The sequence below is a fragment of the Triturus cristatus genome, chromosome 10 (assembly GCF_964204655.1).
Source record: "Triturus cristatus chromosome 10, aTriCri1.1, whole genome shotgun sequence".
In the NCBI taxonomy this organism is placed as follows: Eukaryota; Metazoa; Chordata; class Amphibia; order Caudata; family Salamandridae; genus Triturus; species Triturus cristatus.
In genome coordinates this window covers 996,622,414-996,643,964 of record NC_140593.1, presented here as the reverse complement: position 1 = coordinate 996,643,964, position 21,551 = coordinate 996,622,414, and the positions used below count along the sequence as shown (strand labels likewise).

Sequence of the window (21,551 nt, the reverse complement as noted above, 5' to 3'; positions counted from 1 at the left end):
CGTCGTAGAGTGTGGGTCTTAGAGAACACATTGGAGTTCACCTTGCTTGTTGAAACCTGGACCACCAGACTCTATAGAGTAGGATGCTGTGTAAGGAAAGAAGAGTCACCAGGAGCTGGCCTATGGAGTATGACTAGCTGCCTATTTACTAGAGGACACTAACAACGTTACAACCAAGTGCCCATTACAGTATCTGTAAGGGCTTCACTGAAAGGAAGGAAGGGCTCAGAAGGCTGGCCCAGGTTGCATAACCCAGTAGGGGCATTTGTCTTGCCTTCAAATGAAGGCAGTTGTAGGTCCAGGACCTCAGCCACTCATCCAATTGCAACAGCAAAGGAAGCACCGTTTTCTGTTTGGGGCCCAATAGTTGACATTAACTTTGTCTCAAGGGCATTATCAAGCCCACTAGCCTTCTGCAAGTCCATGTAAAAGTTAACACCATAAAGGGGTGGCGTAAATCATTCTCAACCCCTTCATCACCATCGGAATCATGGCAAACTCTGGTTAGATTCTGAGCCAAAAACACCCTGGAGCCTCTGTGGTGGTTAGTGGAAATATAGGATTTGACTCTGGTTTTATGGGGACTGGGTGCATTATAGCAGATTTAGAGAACGACCTCAGTCAGGATTGAGTGGATGCATTTATGGAAATCAGAGTTTGTACCGAAATCTCCTCCGGTGTCAATGAGTGAGGGACCGATGCAGGTTGCAGAACCGGATGGAAGTCTGTACCAGAGTTGGGGCTGAATCCATGGAATGTCTAAGAGGTTCTGACGGCGTAGAGAATTGATATGCTGGTGGTAATCTGACGGGGAGACCCTGCTGATCTTTGGGGGCCAAAGGCACACCAGAGGAAGCTGGTAGAATGCCAAACATGCACAGCATGGCCTCCTTAAAAGCCTCGACCTGCTGCAGAATCCCTGGTGACCTGGGGGAACTCTAGTGCATCAGGATCAACTATGGAATCTGCGCTTCAGAGATCGGATGCGAGATCGATCAACACCCTAATGTCCTCACAATTTCTCTTTTGAAGGAGTGTTGAGATGAGGTAGAGTACTGATTCACCTTCTTACAGTTACACTTGGACTAAGATTTACCTGAGGATGTCGGCCACAGAGACGACTTGGTGCGGTAGTGGGTCCACACTCAACTTTGAGCGAGATTTATACAAGGCTCATGTCTTCTGCCGTTGTACAGCTTTGTGATGCCAGACCACCTTAGCTGATAAGCGCACACTCCTCGCATTACTTGTTCTTGTGCCCCAAACCTAAGCACCAAAGACACACCTCTTAGAAGTCAGAGACCAATATCTGTTTTTTACAGTCACGACATGGTTTGAAGCCTATCGTTTCGAATTTTGTTTTAGGAGGGATCATCAAAAATAGACAGTGGGAGAGGAGCTCCCAATCTACAGTTGAAACTGCAGGAAGAAAGAATGGACGACAGCACACAGGCATGGTGCTTATATGTAAACCTGCTCATCACCTCCGGCCACAAAAAAAATAAATGTTGGAGTTGCACCACACCACCCAGCAGGCATAGAAGCTATGCTATAAAGAATTTCCAGATCCAGTCTGGCGCCTGTGGAACATATAGGTGAGGAATCTACAGTTAGATGTATTCATCAGAAGAAGTGTAAATTAGAAATATCTGTATTCTGAAACTTTATATATCTTAGGTTTTGCTAAAACAGTGAAAAAAAACTCAGAACAGTGTTACATAACATTTCATATTTATAGAATTGCATTTAAATGGATATAAAAAGAAACATAATACCTTGACAATCATTTTTTACATAAAAGAACAGCTTCAATTCAGAGTTTACAAAACTTTATCTTGTCAATGGGTTTAACAAAATGATAATGGCATGAAAATAAATAGATTTATAGAATGCGTAACTTCTAAATGGAAAATGGAGGAAAGGAAAAAAAAGCAGCTAGCCTTAGGTACTGGTGTGGACTTCAAATGTTGTTGTTGTTAAGAGTTACTGGGCCTAAGATTGGGTGGTTGAAGCAGTTTGCTACTATTGTCCAAGGGTCAATTCCAGTTTATCAGGTACAAACCTTCCTAAACTTGATTCAGGATAGTGAGAGTGAGCAACTCAAGGCTCTTCTGGGATAGTATGGGGATGCAAGAGCTCAGAACTCAGCCACCCAACAGACAACAATGTACTTTCCATCCCAATGCTCATCTTTTATGGAAAAAGATAAAACCTTTAACCACACATCAAAACTAAATACAACAGAACAGAATGAGAGCGTAATAAAGGGTTTTAATCGGCTGCATTTAACAGTGAGGCACCCCCTCCCCCTTCTTCCTAGAGCCCCCTCACCCCTACCATTTTATGTTTTATTTAAGGAGTTTTATATAGCACTGGAAAGACCTGTGGTTATCAGAGCGCTTTACATCAGTGCATGAAAATTACAAATGAAGAGTATAATCACACATTTGGGATAAAATAGAAATACAACAGTGGTTGAGTAGGAAGGTTGAGTTCATGTTTCGACTGTTTCTTGGCATACTGCTAGTTGAGATATCGGTTGAGGAGGATATCCTGTAGCTGGCTCTTGAAGCTCAAGGAGAGGTTTGTCCTTATATGTACTGGAATAGAGTACACAAGGAGAGAGCCATAGTTTTTTGTTTGTGGGCTTTAGGTGGAATAAGGCGTAGGGTATTGGAGCTGCTTAGGTTTCTTGACTAACCAGTTTTTTTTAGTTTGAGGCGAGGTAGGCTGGTTTACCAGTATGAATGGCTTTGTGAGTGAGACGCAGTTCTGAAGCTGCAACAAGCTTAGATTGGGAGCCATTTCAGTTCTTTCAGGGCAGGTGAGATGATCATATTTTTTTAATCCTGTGACCATTCTGGCTGCTGCGTAGCAAGTGGTTCTTAGAGGCGTGAGGTGGGAGGTGGGATTTCAAAGTGCCTAAAAGAGGTAGCGTACTCATAGCTAACCCATAATCTAATCTTGAGGGGATCATTGCTTGTGTGGCAGATTTGAGGTAATTCGGCTGTAGGTAGGGTTTGATTTTTGTTCAGAAGTTTCAAGTTGTAGAAGGCACTCTTTGCACAGTTCTTTATATGATCTTTCATGGTCAGTTTAGGGTCTAATATTATTCCTAACAATCTGGGGGAGTCCGTTAGGGTAAGATTGAAGTTGAGCGCTTCTATGGTGTTTAGCCATTCTTGCATTTGGGAGGATTGCTTGTAGTTGGATAGGAGCAAAGTTTATGTCTCATCTTGGATGAGTTTTAGGTGATTGCGAAATAGTCAGTGTTGTACTTCTTAGAGGGTGACATTTAGTCGGTGTACGTCATCTAGTGACGAGATTTCAAAGTAAAGCAGAGTGTCATCTGCGTATGAATGGAAGGGGATGTTAGCTTGGTTGAGAATAGGGGTGAGTGGCTCTATGTAGATATCGAACAGTGTAGGTGAGAGGACAGACACTTGTGGGACCACCATGTGACTGTTGTGTCCGAAGTCAAATTACATTTTTTTTTTTTTAGCGGTTTTGTAGAAAGAATGTGAACCAGCTTAGGACCACCCCGATCCTCAAATGTCGGTGCTTAGGAAGAAACATTCAGCAGTCCTTTGCTAACAAGGATTTCATTGAATTTCTAAAGGTAGTCCTTTTTCAATCCTCCAGCGTTAAAGGAATGCAGGCAATATGCGCTTGCTGTCTGGGGCAAGCCAACATCCTCCAACTTGTACAATGCTAAACAAGAGGCACTGAAAATACATTCGATGTCAGGACTGAAGGCAAGGAATATGCTCAACTCTTTCTTTTATGGCTTCCAGCAGACTTCAACTTTAATAAAACTAGCTTTGCCAGAATGGCATGGGAAAGGACTACAAGCAAAGTTCAACCAATCACAGACAGCACAGTCTCATATAGGCAGACATCCCTTGCTCCACTTCCTCTTTCTTTCCTGCTTCCAGAAAGAGAAGTGTGTTTTTATCCTTTATAGAGTTTTGAATGTTTGACTGCTCACGTTTTCTAAATTTCGTTTTATTGGCATTAGGACTCTGTGCCCTTTATTATCCCTGCTAACACATCCTAAAGTGATTGTGCGAGCTTCCTATAATACATTTTTTTTAACATATTCTTTTATTTTAAGTACAATTGGCTTACATCCAATTGGCACATTTAATTTTCTTGCAGGTCCCAAGTAAATGGTACTACATGTAGCCAGGGCCTGTAAATGTAATGCTAGCCGTCGGCCAGTAGCAATCATTGTGCCACCCACTAAAGTAGCCTTTCAAAACATGCCTCAAGACCTGCCACCGCAGCCTGCAGAGCAGTTTTAAACTGCTAACTCAACCTGCCAAAATAAACATTTTACTAGGCATAAACCTTCCTTTTTAATACATACAAGACAGGCCACTGGAATTATGCGATTGTGTGGGCACAGCAATTTTTGCATAGTTATAGATGTGGCACATAATCCATCATCTGGTTCAAAACCTGCAGATTTTAACAAAAAAAATATTGTTTCTACTTCACATGGGTCAAAAGTTACTAAAAACGCAGAGATATGCTGCTGCGCAGTAGAAGGCCTTGCGCAAAGGTTGACTGGTCACCGTTCTGTTGCTTATTGCTATATTTGGGTGTAAAAAATAATGAAGTAATACGATCAAAAAACGTGCAGCATTATGTCACATAGTTTGCCTTTTATTGACGCATAATTTACTCAACCCTGCTGCATAATTTTGCCCTCCCCTGTGGCATAATTCCATTGGCCCTACATACAAGTCACCCCTAAGGTAGGCTCTAAAGGTGCATAGGGTAGGGTCCATTGTATTTAAAAAGCAAGGCATGTGGGTTTAAGTTGTGCATGTCCTGGAAGTGAAAAACTCCTAAATTTGTTTTTCACAACTAAAAGGCCTCGCTCTCCCATTGGATAACACTTACCTTATAACATTTAATAAGTGCTAACCTTTGATTAAGGCAGCTAAGAATGTCCGGTTTAGACGTAAATGTAATGTAATTTAAAATCCTCTCTAATGGTAAAGTCGTATTTTAAGTCAATTCTTCAAATGCCACTTTTAGAAAGTTAGAGGAACAATTGATAAAAAATGCTGAATGATGCAAACATTCACCCCTAGTCACAAGGACCTGGGTTTAATCCTTCATTCTTTTGATCACCACGCTACCCCAGTTTAGAGCCAGCCATATGCAAATCAGTCTTGACCCCGTTTCTCATTGGAACAGTTCAGCCCAAACGGACAATCCAGGTCCTCCCTCGACAAGAAACAGGCATCCTGGGAAGATTTCGGGGCATCACCCCTCATAAGCCAGGCTAACTTGAATCCAGTGGCGCGGTGAGCACGGGACCCACGTCTGGGCATACCCTTCCCACTTAGGGCGACAAAAGCAAAAGGAAAAACTGAAGGACGGAATGCTGAACAATGCAAACATCCACCCCCAGTCACAAGGATCCGAGTTTAATCCATCGTTCTTTTGCTCACCACACCACCCTAGTTTTGGACCGAGCCATATGCAAATGGACAGAATGTTAAATAATGTCAAACATTCACACCAGTACAGAGATCTGGCCTAAATCCATCTGGTTTTTTTGCTGCCACGTCATTCCAGTTTAAACCCAGCTATATGCAAATGAGTCATGACCATGCTCCCCAAAGGGTCAGTCCAGCCCGAACTGCCAAGCCAGGTCCTCCCTGGACAAGAAACAAGCATCCCGGGACCCGTTTCGTGGCATCACCAACTCAACATTCTGTCCATCAATTGTTCTTTTTGCAGGTCACCTTGAGTGGGTCGGGTATGCCCAGATGTATGTCCCTTGCTCTCCATGCCACTGGAGTAAAGCTAGCTTAGCTGATGAGTGGTGAAACCCCGAAACCGGTCCCAGGATGCTCGTTTCCAGTCAAGGGTTTGCGCCTCCAGCATTCACACAGGAACCTGGTGCTATTCTTATACCGCCACAGACTTCTTGGAGCCTTGACAGGGGAATGGAAGACCTTTCCAGAACCAGATGTAGGGGGTAGTATAGGGAATCCCCTCCACTTCAAAGGCTGGCACCAGGTATAAATATTGGACCTCCAAAGCCACTCTTCAGTCCACTAGTGGACTAGAGGGCATTACAGAATAAGGATTGCCTTGTTTTCCCACAGGACTGCCTGGCTGCTTGAGGGCTGCCTTGTTCCCCCAGAGGACTGACCGGCTGCTACCACAGGACTGTCTGGCTTCTTGAGGTTTGCCTTGTTCCCCCAAAGGACTGTCCTGATGCCGGAGGCCAGCCTTGTTCCCCAGAGGCCCGTCCTGCTCTGTGAGAAAGAAAACTGAACCTACTCACTTCATACCAGGCTAACTTGAGTGACTCCCATGGGATAGTTGGCTGATCTCCTGTTCTGAGCTACAGGAACATAAGCTACAGAGGCCACCCTGCAACTGCCCGGCTGACCTGTGTCACTAGACCTGCAACTGCACGAGCACAGCTGGAGTGAGTCCCTGGTCCTCAAACTGTGCCTCCCCAGGTCCTGGAATCTGCAGCAAGCCATTTTGTTGGCTATGCAATTGCCACCTGAACATCACATATTTATCCTCTCTTCAAGCTTCATATCAACCACCCGTAAAGGGCTTACACAAACTTATCACATCAATGTAGCATGGCATCAAATCCACGTTATGGGCAAAGATTCTTCAAAACTTAACAGCAACCGCAAGCTGAGCACAGGACAGCATGTACCCCCCAAAAGAAAATCAAAGTCTTGGCGCACGTTTCCATATGCCGTGCTTTACACAGATCCAGAAAAAAATCTCGTACCACTCTTTTTTTATTTTTATTTTTTTTTTTTTAACTCCTCTTTACACGATAAACTTTGTCAATGCTAGAACCATACAAGTGCTACGGGAATCGCTATGTAAAGGTACGTATCCTCTGCCACCAACCTACTAACATGGTAAGTCTTCCGGCAGGAATGCTTGGGACAGCAGAGTACGAACACCTTTCCCGGCTGCCAATGTCCAAGTCAGTGATATTAGTCTCAAGAAACCTAGTGGCTAGCCCTTGCCTTTAAAATCCATGGAGTACTTCCAACACGAAGACTCATCAACCACCAAAGGCAGTGGCCACCATCACAAGGGCCTTCATACTTCACTGCTTTAAGGCAATGGATCTTAACCTTTTAACTTCGGAGAACTCCAGCTTAAATATTACTGGATTCTGCCCCCCCCCCCCCCCCCCCACCCACCCCCACTGAATCATTATTGGAATCCAGGGACCACCATTGAGTCATTACTGGAAAACTGGGACCCCGACCTAAATAATTTCTCCGATTTGAACCGCAAAACAATACACAAAAATAGAGAAATAAGCAACCATCTAACAAATACACATGACGAAATATTGTATTTATAAATATATATTTTTTTTTGAATTCATGTTAATGGGAAGATTGGAACTTTTCTAAATTCATGTGTTTATACTATATTTTGTTTGGTGCTTAATTTTGAGTCTCAGATTTCAAATTCCTTCACACTCACAGAATGTTTTAATTTTTTCAATTTTGCTTCGTTATATTAATATTATTTAAATTTTATAAGCAGTCCGTGGCCTCCCTAAATAGGTGTTGAGAACACCCCAGGGATTTCTGGACTACAGGTTAAGAACCACTGCTCCGCTTCTCCATCAAGGTGAAAGAGGAGGCAAGACACAACTACAGCACATCCCAGCGGGATACACGCACTGGCTATTTAGCCAAAACACCTTGTCAATTGTATATTTTACTTAATGTACATGCAAAGACAGTATCGAAATTATAATGAATTTGACAAATCTTCACAATAGGAACATTCCGTTTTTTGGTACCATTTATATTAAGTGTATAGTGGCTTCTGGTTCCCGTTCAACTCACTCACCACCCCCTCCGCCCGACCTCCTTCCTATTCTGTGACTCTGCATGCAAATGTCACAGTGCTCTCCCATCAACTTAATCTCGCAAATCTGGGCTTTCTTAATTTAGAACAATCGTTGACAGGACGGCACGTGAAATTTAGCTCGATGCCAAGTATGCCAAACAAGAACAAAAAAAAAAAAAAAAGAATTTGAATGTTGGAAAACTTTTGCACGTAACGAAAACTAGATCTCTTCCACAACTTTCAACAAATGCTACACTTTGTTTGCATAGTACAACTGGTCCTGTAGGGCTGAAGCTTTTTTTTTTTGCAGTCATTTTAAATGTATGTACTATTTTGTGACTTCACATGCAAATGCCATAGAAGTAGCCACCAAATGGACATATTGATACTGATGCACTATGTAGCAAATTTTATCACAGAACAAGCGGGCCACACAGAAGGACGTTGCTTAAGTTTTACTTGCTCCAATGTGAAATTTACAGAAAATCTGCCCCACTCAATCAGATCGCTAGAGCGGTAAAGGGCACTTCAATAGCCCCAGAAGTTATTTTATGGATTTTAAAAAAGGCCAATGAACCACCTCTTTATGTAAAATACTGCACTCTGGGACCTATTGGTCTAGTGAAAGGGTATCTACCAGCAGCTATTAATTCTATAATCTTCATTAGGATGATAATTTACAGAATACTACAAAATGAAGATGCCAAAGTTACTATCACTACATAAATGAAAAGAGGGAGTTAACAAGCATGTATCAGTTAGCATTCCAAGACACATTACTGCCAATGCGGTTCACATCTCCATGAGGACTGACACGGGTAGTCAGACGAGCACCGCCAACCATACATGCAGTGTGGATCCAGGCTCAGATCCGGTAGGAGAAGAAGCTAGAACAGCCTCTTAAGACCAATGAACTTGGATATGCAGCACTGGATGGACTGAATGTCTCAAGACAAATGCACTGTATTACTGATCAATAGGCTGAAATTACTGGATGAAAATTATCTGAATATGGTTAGCTCTCAAACCAATTACAGTAGCCAGATCCCATGCAGAGAACCTGGGCCTCGGGAACTGGTAACTACCTACCCCCGTTGCCAGAAGAGATGGTCAAACATCCCGGGAGTTTGGATTGACCAAAAGCAGTTTCTCATAGTTCAGATCACAGCTGTCACAAAGCAACCCTGTGATTCAACATGCGGTAGTCTGACTAGTTTACCGGCTTTGTTGCTTTAGTTTAAACTATCATTCTGAGGCCCCTCCAAAACTAAGCCTCTCTCTGTCCTGCTCATTAACACAACGGATCCCTTTCCCGACAGCACCAAAAAATTGCAATTGGAAGCGGTTAAAGTAGCTCCCTTTTGCTCTTCCAGTAGATCCAACTGTAAGAAAATGGGAGGCTAGGAGGATCGGTTTCATATTAAAGAAAATCCCACTACATCTCTGCTTGTCTGACAGAACTCCACCAACTTGCAGTGGAGCAGAAAATGGAATCAAATTCAAAATTCTGCACCATCTGCAGGGACACAAGGAGGAAACACGTAGGGTTGCAGTGTGGGAACGACCTTACTTGCATGGAGACAGTACTGATCTCTGGCTTCCTAACCCTGGAACAACCACACACGAGAGTAGACGACTAGTTTAAGGAAGAGTTGCCCTACACAGACAGTCCCAGGATGCCTTCCCCTTAAATGGGAAAGAATTATTTAAAAAAAAAACGCTCTCCAACAAAACCAACAGCAGTGAACAGCAAAAGGTCAGGATCCATGTCCTCCACTACAGGAGTGATGAAAGCTCGAGACAGGCTATCTAGATAGATAGATAGATAGATAGATAGATAGATGGCTGGGTCTGGCTTAGCTCGAGGTCGTCTTGTACCCTCAAGCCCAAAACGAGCAGAATTTTCATGTGGCACCTGCCTGCAGCCACCCTCTAACTTCATGCATCAAGAACTTAAGACTAAAAAATAACCTTCTGTTTTCGATTTTAAATCGAACAAGATGCCCAAGTATCACAATATGAAACAAGAAAACATGTGATCAATTCCGGCTGCACTGCTCGCAAATTCTGTGATCCAAGTCAAATATTTTATTTCACCAAAACCCCCTTTTCCTTCACCATCATATAGGAGAAATCCTTCAAATACATGCTGGACGTGTGTTGTACAAAAAAAATACACTGGGGCTTGATTTAATACGATATATGTTGCTCTGTCTAGAACATTAAGATTTTAGGCCACATTCGGGTCTACAAGACAACTGACTAGCCTCTATTAGCATTGATGTCTGGGTGGGGTACAGAAATATTTTACAATTCACGTTTAAAAACTCACTTTTAGTAAATACCTCTCAATGTGGGGGGATATAATGGGATGAACTCAAGCTAAGCAGTTCCGATGTGTAAAAATACATGGTTTGAAATCTGAAGAGACTTTTATATTTTTGTACGCTTCACATGCCACGTGTGAAAGGCTCGTGCAGGGGCCCCAAAAGCCAAGCCAGACCCCTGGCTCGGCTCTCGCTGTTAATTTGATCCACGCCCACCTCTAATCTCCACCAGTGCTCTCTGCTGCTGTGACGGGGTCAACCGAACACAGCCCACTCCCACTGGCTTCGAAGCACTATGAAGCGGCTACAAGACGACAAGTTGGGCCTTACCAGGCGCTCACATCTCAGACCGACACAAATCACCAGAAGAACTCACGTAAAAAGAGCGTGTGAAATTTAAAGTATTTCTATTACTGGAAGGTTTTACTTATGTGCAAAACACTTGTTGGCTACGAATACTACTTAAAGGGTGTGGTGGTGGCAAGCCCAACAAAACACATGTACAGGGCACGCACTTCACAGTAATCTTCTGGCCTCGGCCCACTGCAACAACTCAATCCCTAGAGCCACATTCTGTCAACATCTGCGGCCGATGCCCGGAGGCGCCACGGCCTGACCCGGAGGCGAGCACTGCACGCCCAGCTCCACGGCTGAGCACCCCACTGCACAAGGCATGGACTGCACAAGGCATGGAGGCTCGGCCCGAGCGCGGGAAAGACAATGCGTTTACTTTCACCTTTCCCGCTTTATTCCCTTGGAGAAGCGCATTGCACCACGTAAACGGATGTGCTTCACCCGAGCCTGGGGCCGCCCCCAAACCCCTCCAAACGTCATTGCCTGCACACGGTGTGTAGCCAGAATCCCAACTGCACGAGACGAGGCAGGGAGGTAGTTGCGGCAAACTGTAGGTAATTCTCTAATAGACCTGTTGCACGCATAACATTTTTTTTTTTTTAAATGTAAAAAAAAATTGGGGCAATTCCAAAAGGAATGCGTTTTGCCACTTCGACCGCCGTGGCCTGAATGTAGGTACATTAATGGGCCATGCGTCTGCTGTACAGACGGCGAGAGGCCGATTCCAAGTAGCGCAGGGCAAACTCTGCCATTCATCCACCCATCCGTCTAGGGTTGAAGACGGGAGTATCCGAAGTGGGTTCATCATAGTAACACTATGATTGGATGTTTCGTTGCGCGGAAAACAATGTATTATGTGACAAATTTTTCTAGGACTGTCAAAAGTTTTGTAATGTATCAAGTAGCCTTAGGCAAAGTATTACATCATGCCGTCTGAAACGGACTAAAACGCGGAGAGAGGTGTGTGCGCACACAGAGAGAGAGGGAGTGTACAGAGAAAGAGTATGTGTGTACATGTCTTTGTGGGGCGCAGAGTACGTGGTACACACTGAATATGTTTGAACATTCTTAAACCTAGCAGTGCCTGGCACAAGGGCCGGCGTCACTGCTTGTCCTTGTGGACGCAGCGTCCAGCCCTGAACAATGGGGCCCCTTCTGTCTCCTGGGAGAAGCCGGGCTTTCATTCACACTTCTTGACATTTTACACACAATGAACTCCCCCCCCCCCCCCCCCCCCCGTCCTTGAGGGTTACAGTGGCGGCATCTCTTTTCACACAAAAACAGGCTTCTTGTGAGCAGGCCGCACTGGGGGCTGCAGAGGGCGGGCCACAGAGATCAGCATTCCTGAGGGCGACCCTCGGATACGCGCGTCAGTGGGCGGGGTCTTGGGAGCTTGATAGAGGGGGTATTGGAAGAAGAGTTCAAGGGCTGCTAGAAACTAGGACGAACCAGAAGACAGACACAGAAGCTCTTCTGGGAATGCCATTTTTGGTCTAGGCTTAAAGAAGTTGTAGTTATTTATTTTGGAAAAGCTGAGGCTGCCACTCATAAAACATACACATAGATATATACTGGGGTTTCGGACAGCCCTATTAGGCCATTATTTGTTGAAGTGTCATTGATACATTTCTTACACCTTCTACAGCATACAACATGGGACAATGGGTTGGCCCACTTTATCCAATGGCGGACTTATGCTGCGAGTGATGGCATTCTGCCTGATCACATCTGCACAGTTGCCTCAAAAACAAGCATTGGCAAAGCCATTCGGTCTCGCATATGTAAGAGCTATTGGCATTGCTAATGTGTTTTAGCCGTGTTGTTCACCAGCATGGCTACAAGTTAGTGGTGTAGAGGAAAGTGAAGTAGTGTGTCATGGAGTGGCATAGAGTTTTTCATATTGGAGCAGCATAGCGTGGGATCCTGTAGAGTAGAGTGGAGTGGACTGGTGTAAAGTGTATTGGCGCGGAGTGTTTCAGAGTATAGTGGCATAGAGTGCAGTGGCACAGAATTGACAGCGTACAATGCACTGGTGTAGATTAGTGGTGCATAGAAAGTGCAGAGGCGTACAGTAGTGCAGAGTCTAATGGAGTAGAGGGACGTTGAGTGCAGTGACGCAAAGCAGAGTCACGTAGAGTGCATTGGCATAGAGTGCAGTAGAGTAGAGTGGCGTAGAGTGTCTAAGAGTGGAGCGGCGTGGAGTGGCGTACAGTGCAGTGACCCAGAGTGCAGTGGCACAGAGTAGATTAGCGTAGCATAAAGTGGATTGGTACAGAGTAGAGTGTATTGGTGTAAAGTGTAGTATTGCAGACTGGCATAGTGTGGAATGGCCTAGACTCGAGTGGTGTAGAGTCCAGTAGACTCGAGTGGTGTAGAGTCCAGTAGACTAAAGTGGCGTAAAGTGGATTGGCGTAGAGTGGTGCAGAGTACAGAGGAGTGGCATGGTGCAGAGTAGAGTGCAGTGGGGTGGTGCAGAGTGGAGTGGTTCCTGCATGGTGTTGTAGCACACGGCTATTACAAACAACACATTTTCAATTGAATGACCATTACATTTGCACAGACATACAGTTTTACTAATAAAATTATACAATGCACAATGTGTGGAAATAGCATCACCTAGTGTATTGATTTGTTTTGATCATATTAAAGTATTTGTTTCCAACACACTTCAGAATTAACAAAAAAAAATAAACTTCATGTGTGCTTTCCGAATTCTGATATATTCTGAAATACTGGAACTGAGTTCATTTAAGTGTTTTTGTGTGCTAGAAAAAAAAACCTTTCTTACCGCCAGGATCCAGCAAAATTGCCACATAAATCCTCTCAATTTGAAGTTAGAGAAAGATTAGTAAACACCAAGCTCCCTCGGAAGACAGAGCCGGATATTGGACCTCGGTCTTTGAAAGCACAACAAATATGGCAAAATAACAACAAGATTTACAGGGCCGTTTGCAGTAAGTAGCATTCGTGGAAGAAGGAGATGCAGTGTGAAAAAGGTTTTGCTCCTTGGGAGAGACAAACTCAAGCTGGACATCCTAAAACAAATAAAGCCAGCCAAACAAAGCCAGAAAATGTGAATTACAAACCACAAAGCCAATGGTAAGCAACGGGAGGAATACATTCCCATGGAAGCTTTCTGAATGTCCCCAAGATGTGTTTAGCAACCCAGACAACTGTGCTGTCTGGTAGGCTGCAACCTAAAAATGTCCTTCAGTGCCAGGGCTCTGCAGGTCACCAGCTTATTTTTATATTACTGCCATTTTCTTTTGTTTATTGCGCCCAGTTCTATGCTCGATAAGGGGACACTTCTCGGCTTTGGCCAATGCTTCTTTATACTGTTACCAAAAATCCTGCTTCATATAGTATGAAAAAATACAATGTGCAGTATATAAATGCAACTGGGAACCATTAAGCAATTGAATAGTGCCTGAACCACAATGTAATCCTTTTCCAAAGTCCACAGGTTACACTTTAAAAGGATTCTGAAGTGTCAATTACATAATCTGTACTGCTGATTGAGACAGTGCCTCGAGTGGGGTGGTAAGAATTGATTAGTTGCGAATTTGATGGGTTAGGGTGTAGAGAAAGCACCAGTAAAGCTAGTAGTCTACCATTGTCTGATAAATCCTTGTAGCTTGGTCAGTGCTTATTTTGCAATTTTTTTTTTTTGCATGAACGTACACAGTGTATTAAAATAAGCATGGTTTAAAAGTCAAAATGTACACATTTACGTAAAAGCACATTTTGCATCTGCAGTCCATGACACTGAAGACTACTTACGGAGCAGATTAGCAGACTGTTCAAGAGCACAATGCCGTCACTCACAGCTAGGTAAGCCAATGGCTGAAGAGGGCTGGCTTGCTGATATGCAAAATATGAATTTTAATATCAAATAGCTCTGCAGAGCTTTACCGCCACGAGAGCTACTAGGATTATGGAGCATCGAATACAAAAGTATGGTCCAAGGTTAATTAAGTTAAGCCGCAAAAGCACTTTTTATGCAGCACACTGTAGCAGTATTATTTTTAAACGTGTGCTAGAAACAACGTTTTTTGTGAATCTGCAAATTTATGTGGCAAGTTATTTGACAGTCAGTACATGCCACAGTCACAAACACACACGGGGAAAAAAGCATCTACTGGCTCTCACCATTGCAAACCGTTTTAAAAAAAAACGTATTCGGGAAAGGAAAACCAAACCTCAATCTTCATATGTACTTCAGTACTCATTGTTAGATGCACTTTGAAGGAAACCACTTTTTCAAGTCTAATACCCCAAAATAAACGCAACTTAAAAAATAACTAACAGGTAAGTTAGGTAATGCAATCGTATATTACCATCTCTAAAGTCTGATGACATTTTCAAACCACATTGCCTTTGCGGTTTATGGAGTCACCAGAACTCCTGGATGGAAATAGTAGGGGAGATATGTACACACACATGTACACGAGCGCACACACACACACACACACACACACACATACAATATACATGAACAGAAGATGTCAAGCAAGAATGGGAAATAAAGAGCAGTTTAATCACCCAACTCACTAGCTGCGGTTTCCTAATTCATCACTCAACACTTACCCCAGACTAGGCCTGCACTATTTGCAACAGGCCACATTCACTTCCAGACATTAGCATCTGCAATGGAAGGGCTGCAAGTCACTGAACTCTGCTTTCCAAGCAAAGTTTGGTGGATGTTAAGTGATCCCTCGCCCCGTTGAGACTACAGTACCAGTTTCAGAATAGAAACACAGTAGTTCCATTGCCTTCTAAATCACAACCAGACTACATGGGCCCTTCCACGGGATTAAATCCAGATACTGCACATTCACCATACGAAACAATATCCAATGTACAGCCCTCCATTAAAGACGATAGTGAACAAGTGCACCCTTGCTAAATAGATGGCTGCAAATTAAGCAGTGCAAGTAGTGGACACTTGCAAGGGTGGGAGCAACTGGAGAGGGCTGGTCTAAAAGGCTCACAAACGACACATTGTCTCTGGAGAACCCTTTAGTATTCTTCATCAGAGCACCAGTTTTTCACAAGCTGGGTTAAAAAAAAAAAAAGGCAGCAACAGAGTTACTGTGACACTGCATCATGCATGAGATAATGAAATTAATATTGGTCTACAACAGAAAAATACAGTAAGAAGCAGAAACACTTGATAGTAGGTTATGCGTTATCAGAAAAAGGTTTCTTAAATCTCTAAAAGAGAATTAAAAAGATTTACAATTACATGCAAGAAAAGTCAGATTACATTGGTTTTAGCCACCTGCCATACCAAGGTTATTTGCATTATTGCTAGCAGGATTAGTTTTTGCTGATCCACTTCACTCAGCATTTACATTGTAATGAGCAATGTTGTTAATCTGGAACCCAGGGGAAAACTACATTCGTTTATCACAAGCTTCTTTCCAGACTGTCAGCCCGCATCCCTACCGGCCGTGCTCATATGAAGCCCATTTTGCGTCCAACTGAAAAACACACAAAATAAACAAACATCATCTGCCTCCTACATAAAACCAACAACTCCGAATTCCAAAAGCTTAATCACAGCAAAAAATAAATAAATCCAGAGGCAGGTTGGTTGGTTCAATATTGGCTGAAGTCTCAGGCACAGGGATCTAAGTGCGTACAGTGTGCCCAGCAGGAAAATGCTGGAAGATCTTGCTAGAACCATTGCAGTGTAAATTAAACATTGTACGAGGTATTAAACGTCTGTCGATTCAGGGAAAAGCCTCCCCCTTTCGCCTGAGAAGTGCATGGCTGCTTAATCTGTACCCCCCCCCCCGCCGACCCCTCCCAATAATCCCTCCCTGCTTCATTTAGTCGCTGTTGCTAGAGCAGGTCCCTGGCAACCACCGTCAACCTGCTCATGCGCGGCCTCTCAAAAGCTTGCGTGTAATAGTGACGCAGTTCGCCTTTAGAATAACTTTCCTGCCAATCAGGGCGTAAGCGGCCACTCACTGATACATCTTGCTAAGCACCAAATAAGACACATTCACTCCTGAATCAAGAGAGGACCAACCTACTTCCCCACCCACACGGGACACCACCCCGCTAATAAAATAATATATATATATATATATATATATATATATATATATATATATATATATATATATATATATACATACATACATACATACATCACACACACATATATATATATATATATATATATACATACACACACACACAATCACGCACATATAGGCAAATCAAGAGGTCTGTTTTATAGTGCCAAAGCATGTACATTTAGCCATTTACAAATTCTGTTTACATGTGTTGCGTGCATAAATGCAGTTTATCACATTAAAGGATGTTCTAATGGCTTTGCCAATGTTGCATAAAAAGATAGAAGCAATAAAGGATTGTTTTCTCTGTAGAACGTATAAAACATACATGTTGACAACTGAATGGGACGGAGTGCATTTTTCAGATGCAAAATGGTCCCTTGTGAATTTTAATAGAAACACAATAGAAAAACAAAAATGCAAAAAAGCAGGAGATTGACGGGTAATGGTCATCTGGGTGGAGACGTACATTGTTACCAATAATTGCTAAGTCATGTACCCAGCTGTACCATAAAGCCAAAACATGTAGCAACCCAATGTGCAACTATTTTCTAGTTTTCTTACAACAAAGCACTCACAAACGATGACCCTCACCCACCCTAAAGACATTAGATCAGCAATTCATGTTCTCCTTGCAGTACCCAAGACAACATTTAAAAAAAAGCAACCATGGGTAATGGGTAAAAGTTGCATAATTTCTCACAAACCACTGAACTGCAATGCACGGCCAAATAGCCAAAATAATATATCTTTCACAAAGTCTCCTAATCTAGTCTAAAAACAGACCAAAAAGTAAACTCACATATTTGAGCCCGCCCTTCTTTACATGCTTTCAAAGACCATGGCTGGCAATTATAACAGGGCAGGTCTTCCATAGAAGCTTAACCAATCAAGAGAAGACATCACACGCAACCCCCAACACCCATCCAAATCTGGATGTGCAGCAACATCTTATCGCGTTTATTTCCCATCTCCACCTACAAGTCCTAGAGGGACTCATCCTGTAATCTTTGGCAAATAAACTTCCTGGATAGGCTTGCGGGCATGGGTTTTCACAGACAAAAGGTCAATATAAATTCTTAGTTGCAGCAGAGTGTTGGGCAGAGGTTTTCTAACATGATAAATCTAATATAAACCTAATCACGATGAACAAATAGAAAGGTAGAGGTGGTAGTAGCGAAGAGAGGGAAACAGGAACAAAAGCGTGGAAGCATAGGCCTAGGTATGGAATCAAAAGACGGAAAGAAGGACCCAACTGTGGACCATCGCAGAGCAAAAGATGAAAAGAAGAAGTCCAACATCTGAGCAAAAGCGTGAGCGGAGAAACAAATGAATAGCAAAACTAGGTAAGTAGAGGCGGCTAAATGGGAAGCAAAAGTGGGAAAACCAGTGCCTAAAATCATAAAAGCAACAGACTAATACGAGGGGCCAATAGAGGGAAGGCCGGTCACAAGTATCAGAAAAGAGAAGACCCATCTCAGGTATGGAGTCAGCCAAGCAGAAGCCAAGACCAGGAAAGTTGTTTAGCACCGAAAAAAGGTGAGTAATTATTAAAGCACACAAGGGGGCCCGTTCGTGCTCGAAAATATAAATGTTATTCTAAGGTGCTGTGGAGGCCAAAAGAAAGTACCGACAAGTTAGGAAAGGTAGACAGACTAATTATTTTTCAGGTACATACGACACCCCATACAAGGGCTTTCCTCACCAGTTTAATACTTCTTGGAACTTGGCAGACTTCGCAGTCATGAGTCTTCTCATCACACTTCAGATATAGGACAAAAGCATCCCGCTGGATGATCACAATGCATAGGAACACCAGCTGGGTCTATATTCGGAGGTAGACGCAGTTCCTGTTCTTCGATTCCTTCCATTCCAGCAACAAGACAAGTTCACAGGCTGTCCTTTGGAGGGGTCAGCCTCCCTGCTGCCACGGAAAACCCATTGTATTGTTCCTTCACTACGCGGTACCGCATCCTGCGGTGAACGGAACTAGGAGAAGGAAGTGGTGTCCAGAAACAACAGAGGCTCAAATCCAGTCCCAGCTCAAGGTAAGGGATGGCTCTTCACTTTGCTTTAAACCCCGTCTTAGGCTGTAGGAGTAAGTACCGTGCCAGAACTGACACCACTCCTAACCCTACCCATTCACCAACATCAGGCCCGAAAACTGCTGGAGAGGTAAATTATGCAGAGGCACAGCAGAACTGGACAATAGACACCACGGCAGCCATTCCTTTGTGTAAAAAATAAAGGCACGGCAAACAATGGAAATAATGGACCTAACTAAGCCTTCCTTTGAATAATGTGATTAATTTACAACAAAAATAAAGAACCTTCAAATGGTCGGGGGAAAAAATAGGCGAGGGGGGATAAAGATTTGAATCACTTTTGAACCTAGCGCCAGTGCATCCACATGTGCTTGGTTTGTATTTCAGAACATGCCCATGCAGAGTTAACAGTGGACCGCCACCAGTGTAAAAAGGTTTAGAACTTGTTCATCTCATACTTAATTCAAACATGACTTTAGTCCCACTTTACGTGTCCCTTTCCAAGAAGGAACTCAGGAATTTAGAAAAACACAAAAATTGAGATCTGCAGAGCAGGGAAGTAAAAGCAGGTTCAACAAAAGGGTTTCCAAGCCACGTACACATTAAAGCAGGACTCACAGCTGCATAAGAACAGTGCTCTCACTAGTAGAGCCAAGGACCTCTTGCCCAATGAGGCAAGCCCCTAAAAAGTAGAAGTGACTTTAAAGTGGAACTCCTCACAGCAGGAGGTGAAGTAAAATCAGGCAATCTGCACATAAATCTCCAGCCCAACATTAACCCAACTGCACAGTGCATAAATGTTTAAACTGAAAAGAAAGAAACTGAAGAAGAGGTTTAGAAAATCAAAGTAATAAAGGGAATAAAGACAGCTAGCAAAATTAAAAAGACTTTGGGTAGAATAAGTATTCGTGCACCTTAAGACCATTTTCAGTCTTTCTACTGAGAGTAGAAAGAAATAGTTAGCCTGTGCTCATCGGATATGAAATTCTAGCTTTTGAGGTCTTAAAGTGAATCGCAAAAACCACCGTCGACCTTATACAAAAGAAGACAAAGGCCCGAGGGAGCTAATAAAACCCACTTGCCCAATTGTGGTAATTACTCCTCTTGAATTTGAGTTTGACACTTTAAGTGTGGAAGCACAGAAGGGACATTTCACTGGTCCACAGGATGTAATGGGTTGAGGGTTGAAACTGTGGTAGATGGATGAAGTGTATTCACCTTTTTGTACGCTTCTACATCACTGCAATATCATTGGATCTGGCGACATTCAATTTTAATCCTAACCGGAGGTCTAAAAAGTTTAACAGGATAAACATCTCTTACCTCACTGTTAACAATCACATCAGGCCATGACTTACACAACCAAGAAACACGAATACCAGTAAGAAAGACTGCCCGTATGACAACCTAGCCTCAGAAACGTACAGCAAACGACTAAAAAAATCCAGCAAACATTCACCTCATGAATGACCACACCCCCACCTCCACCCCAAAAAGTCAGACACTTGGGCAGGTTTATTTCATGTGTTGCAAGGAAGGTGAACAAAACTGGATGTATAAGAAAACCGAAGGAACAAGAAGAACCCATGCTTAGGAGGTACACAGAAAAAAAATATCCACACACACACACACACACACACACACTTGAACGTCACCGTGAAAATATTACTTAATAACACGTTCTTCAGAGCAATCGATAGTAATAAACATGCGTTCACATTTATTACTACAGTGAAAATGTCAAATTCGAGAGAATTACCACAGTATAGCAAAAGAGACATGAGAAAAACAATTTACTGCCTCACGGATTCCTTGCAACAGTGACTTTATCAATGGCAATAACTAATAGTCATGACACCCGGAGATGGATTTTAGCTTGTTTCATAAATATAACTCCTTGCATCCTGGTTTTGGTTAAATACACTTGTTGAAACAAAGGAACATAAAAACCAAAAATAATGGACTAAACAATATATGCAGCTGTGCGGAGTAGAATATGCTATTTATTACAAAAGTTGAGGGAGGGGCATCATGCCTCAGACGAGGCTTTGCCTCAAGAGAATCACAGTTTCTCCAAACACTGAATAGTAATATCTAGCAAATACACAGACCTCCCCCCACGCCCACCTCTGCCCCTGCGAGCAAGAGCTTCAGTGACTCCACCTACTCAATTCATACATGGGCTCACCTCTTGATGCTTTGTTTGCTCTCAACGGGTTGTCTTTTTGATTAAATGAAAAAAAGGATACATTTTAACGGCTCCAGACTTTGTGCCCAATGCCATGATCCTGAGCGTTGTGTCGTAGGCAAGAGAGCTGGGCTGGTTCGGGAATCCATGTTCGACTGTCTAGAAGAAGAATAAAAATAAAATAAAAAGTCATTAGAACAGAGTACCACAAACTATTAAAAACAAAATATATATATATATATAATTTTTTTTTAATCAACATGGTATAAATAAAACGTCAAGTAAGAATCCATCGAAGGAGCCAAGGTAGACATTTGCATCCTTTGATGCTGCAGCAATTAAGGGAGAGCCTGTCAGAATCCCAAAAGCACTACGTGAAGCCATTTAAATTGTCTCTGGAGGACATTGTACAATTCTGGGGGAGACTTAAGAATTTATGAAGTATTATAAACTAAGTGGATCATTATCTACTTGTTTCCCATGCACCGGAAACCACAATCCTGCATCTACAACGATGAACATGCATCTCCCCTATTCCCTGGCATTTCACCGAGGATCAACACTTCGGACTATTAATAGTACAAGCACTTCGATGTAAAAAGCAGTGCGATATAAAGGACAAGAAAATCTAACCTGGGCCTGCTGGACAGTGCAATTGTGGCATTAACAATTGGAG

At 42.9% G+C, this 21,551-nt stretch overlaps 1 protein-coding gene across 2 annotated transcripts in view; it reads right to left on the bottom strand.

Moving 5' to 3' along the window:
* The window catches only part of LLGL1 (LLGL scribble cell polarity complex component 1), a 380,830-nt gene that overhangs the window by 299,174 nt on the left and 60,105 nt on the right, over nt 1-21,551 (bottom strand). For both annotated transcript variants that reach the window (XM_085628972.1, XM_085628973.1), the window contains exon 2: nt 20,937-21,034. In XM_085628972.1, the coding sequence (XP_085485098.1) occupies nt 20,937-21,034 (98 nt within the window). The remainder of the gene's footprint in view (nt 1-20,936; nt 21,035-21,551) is intronic.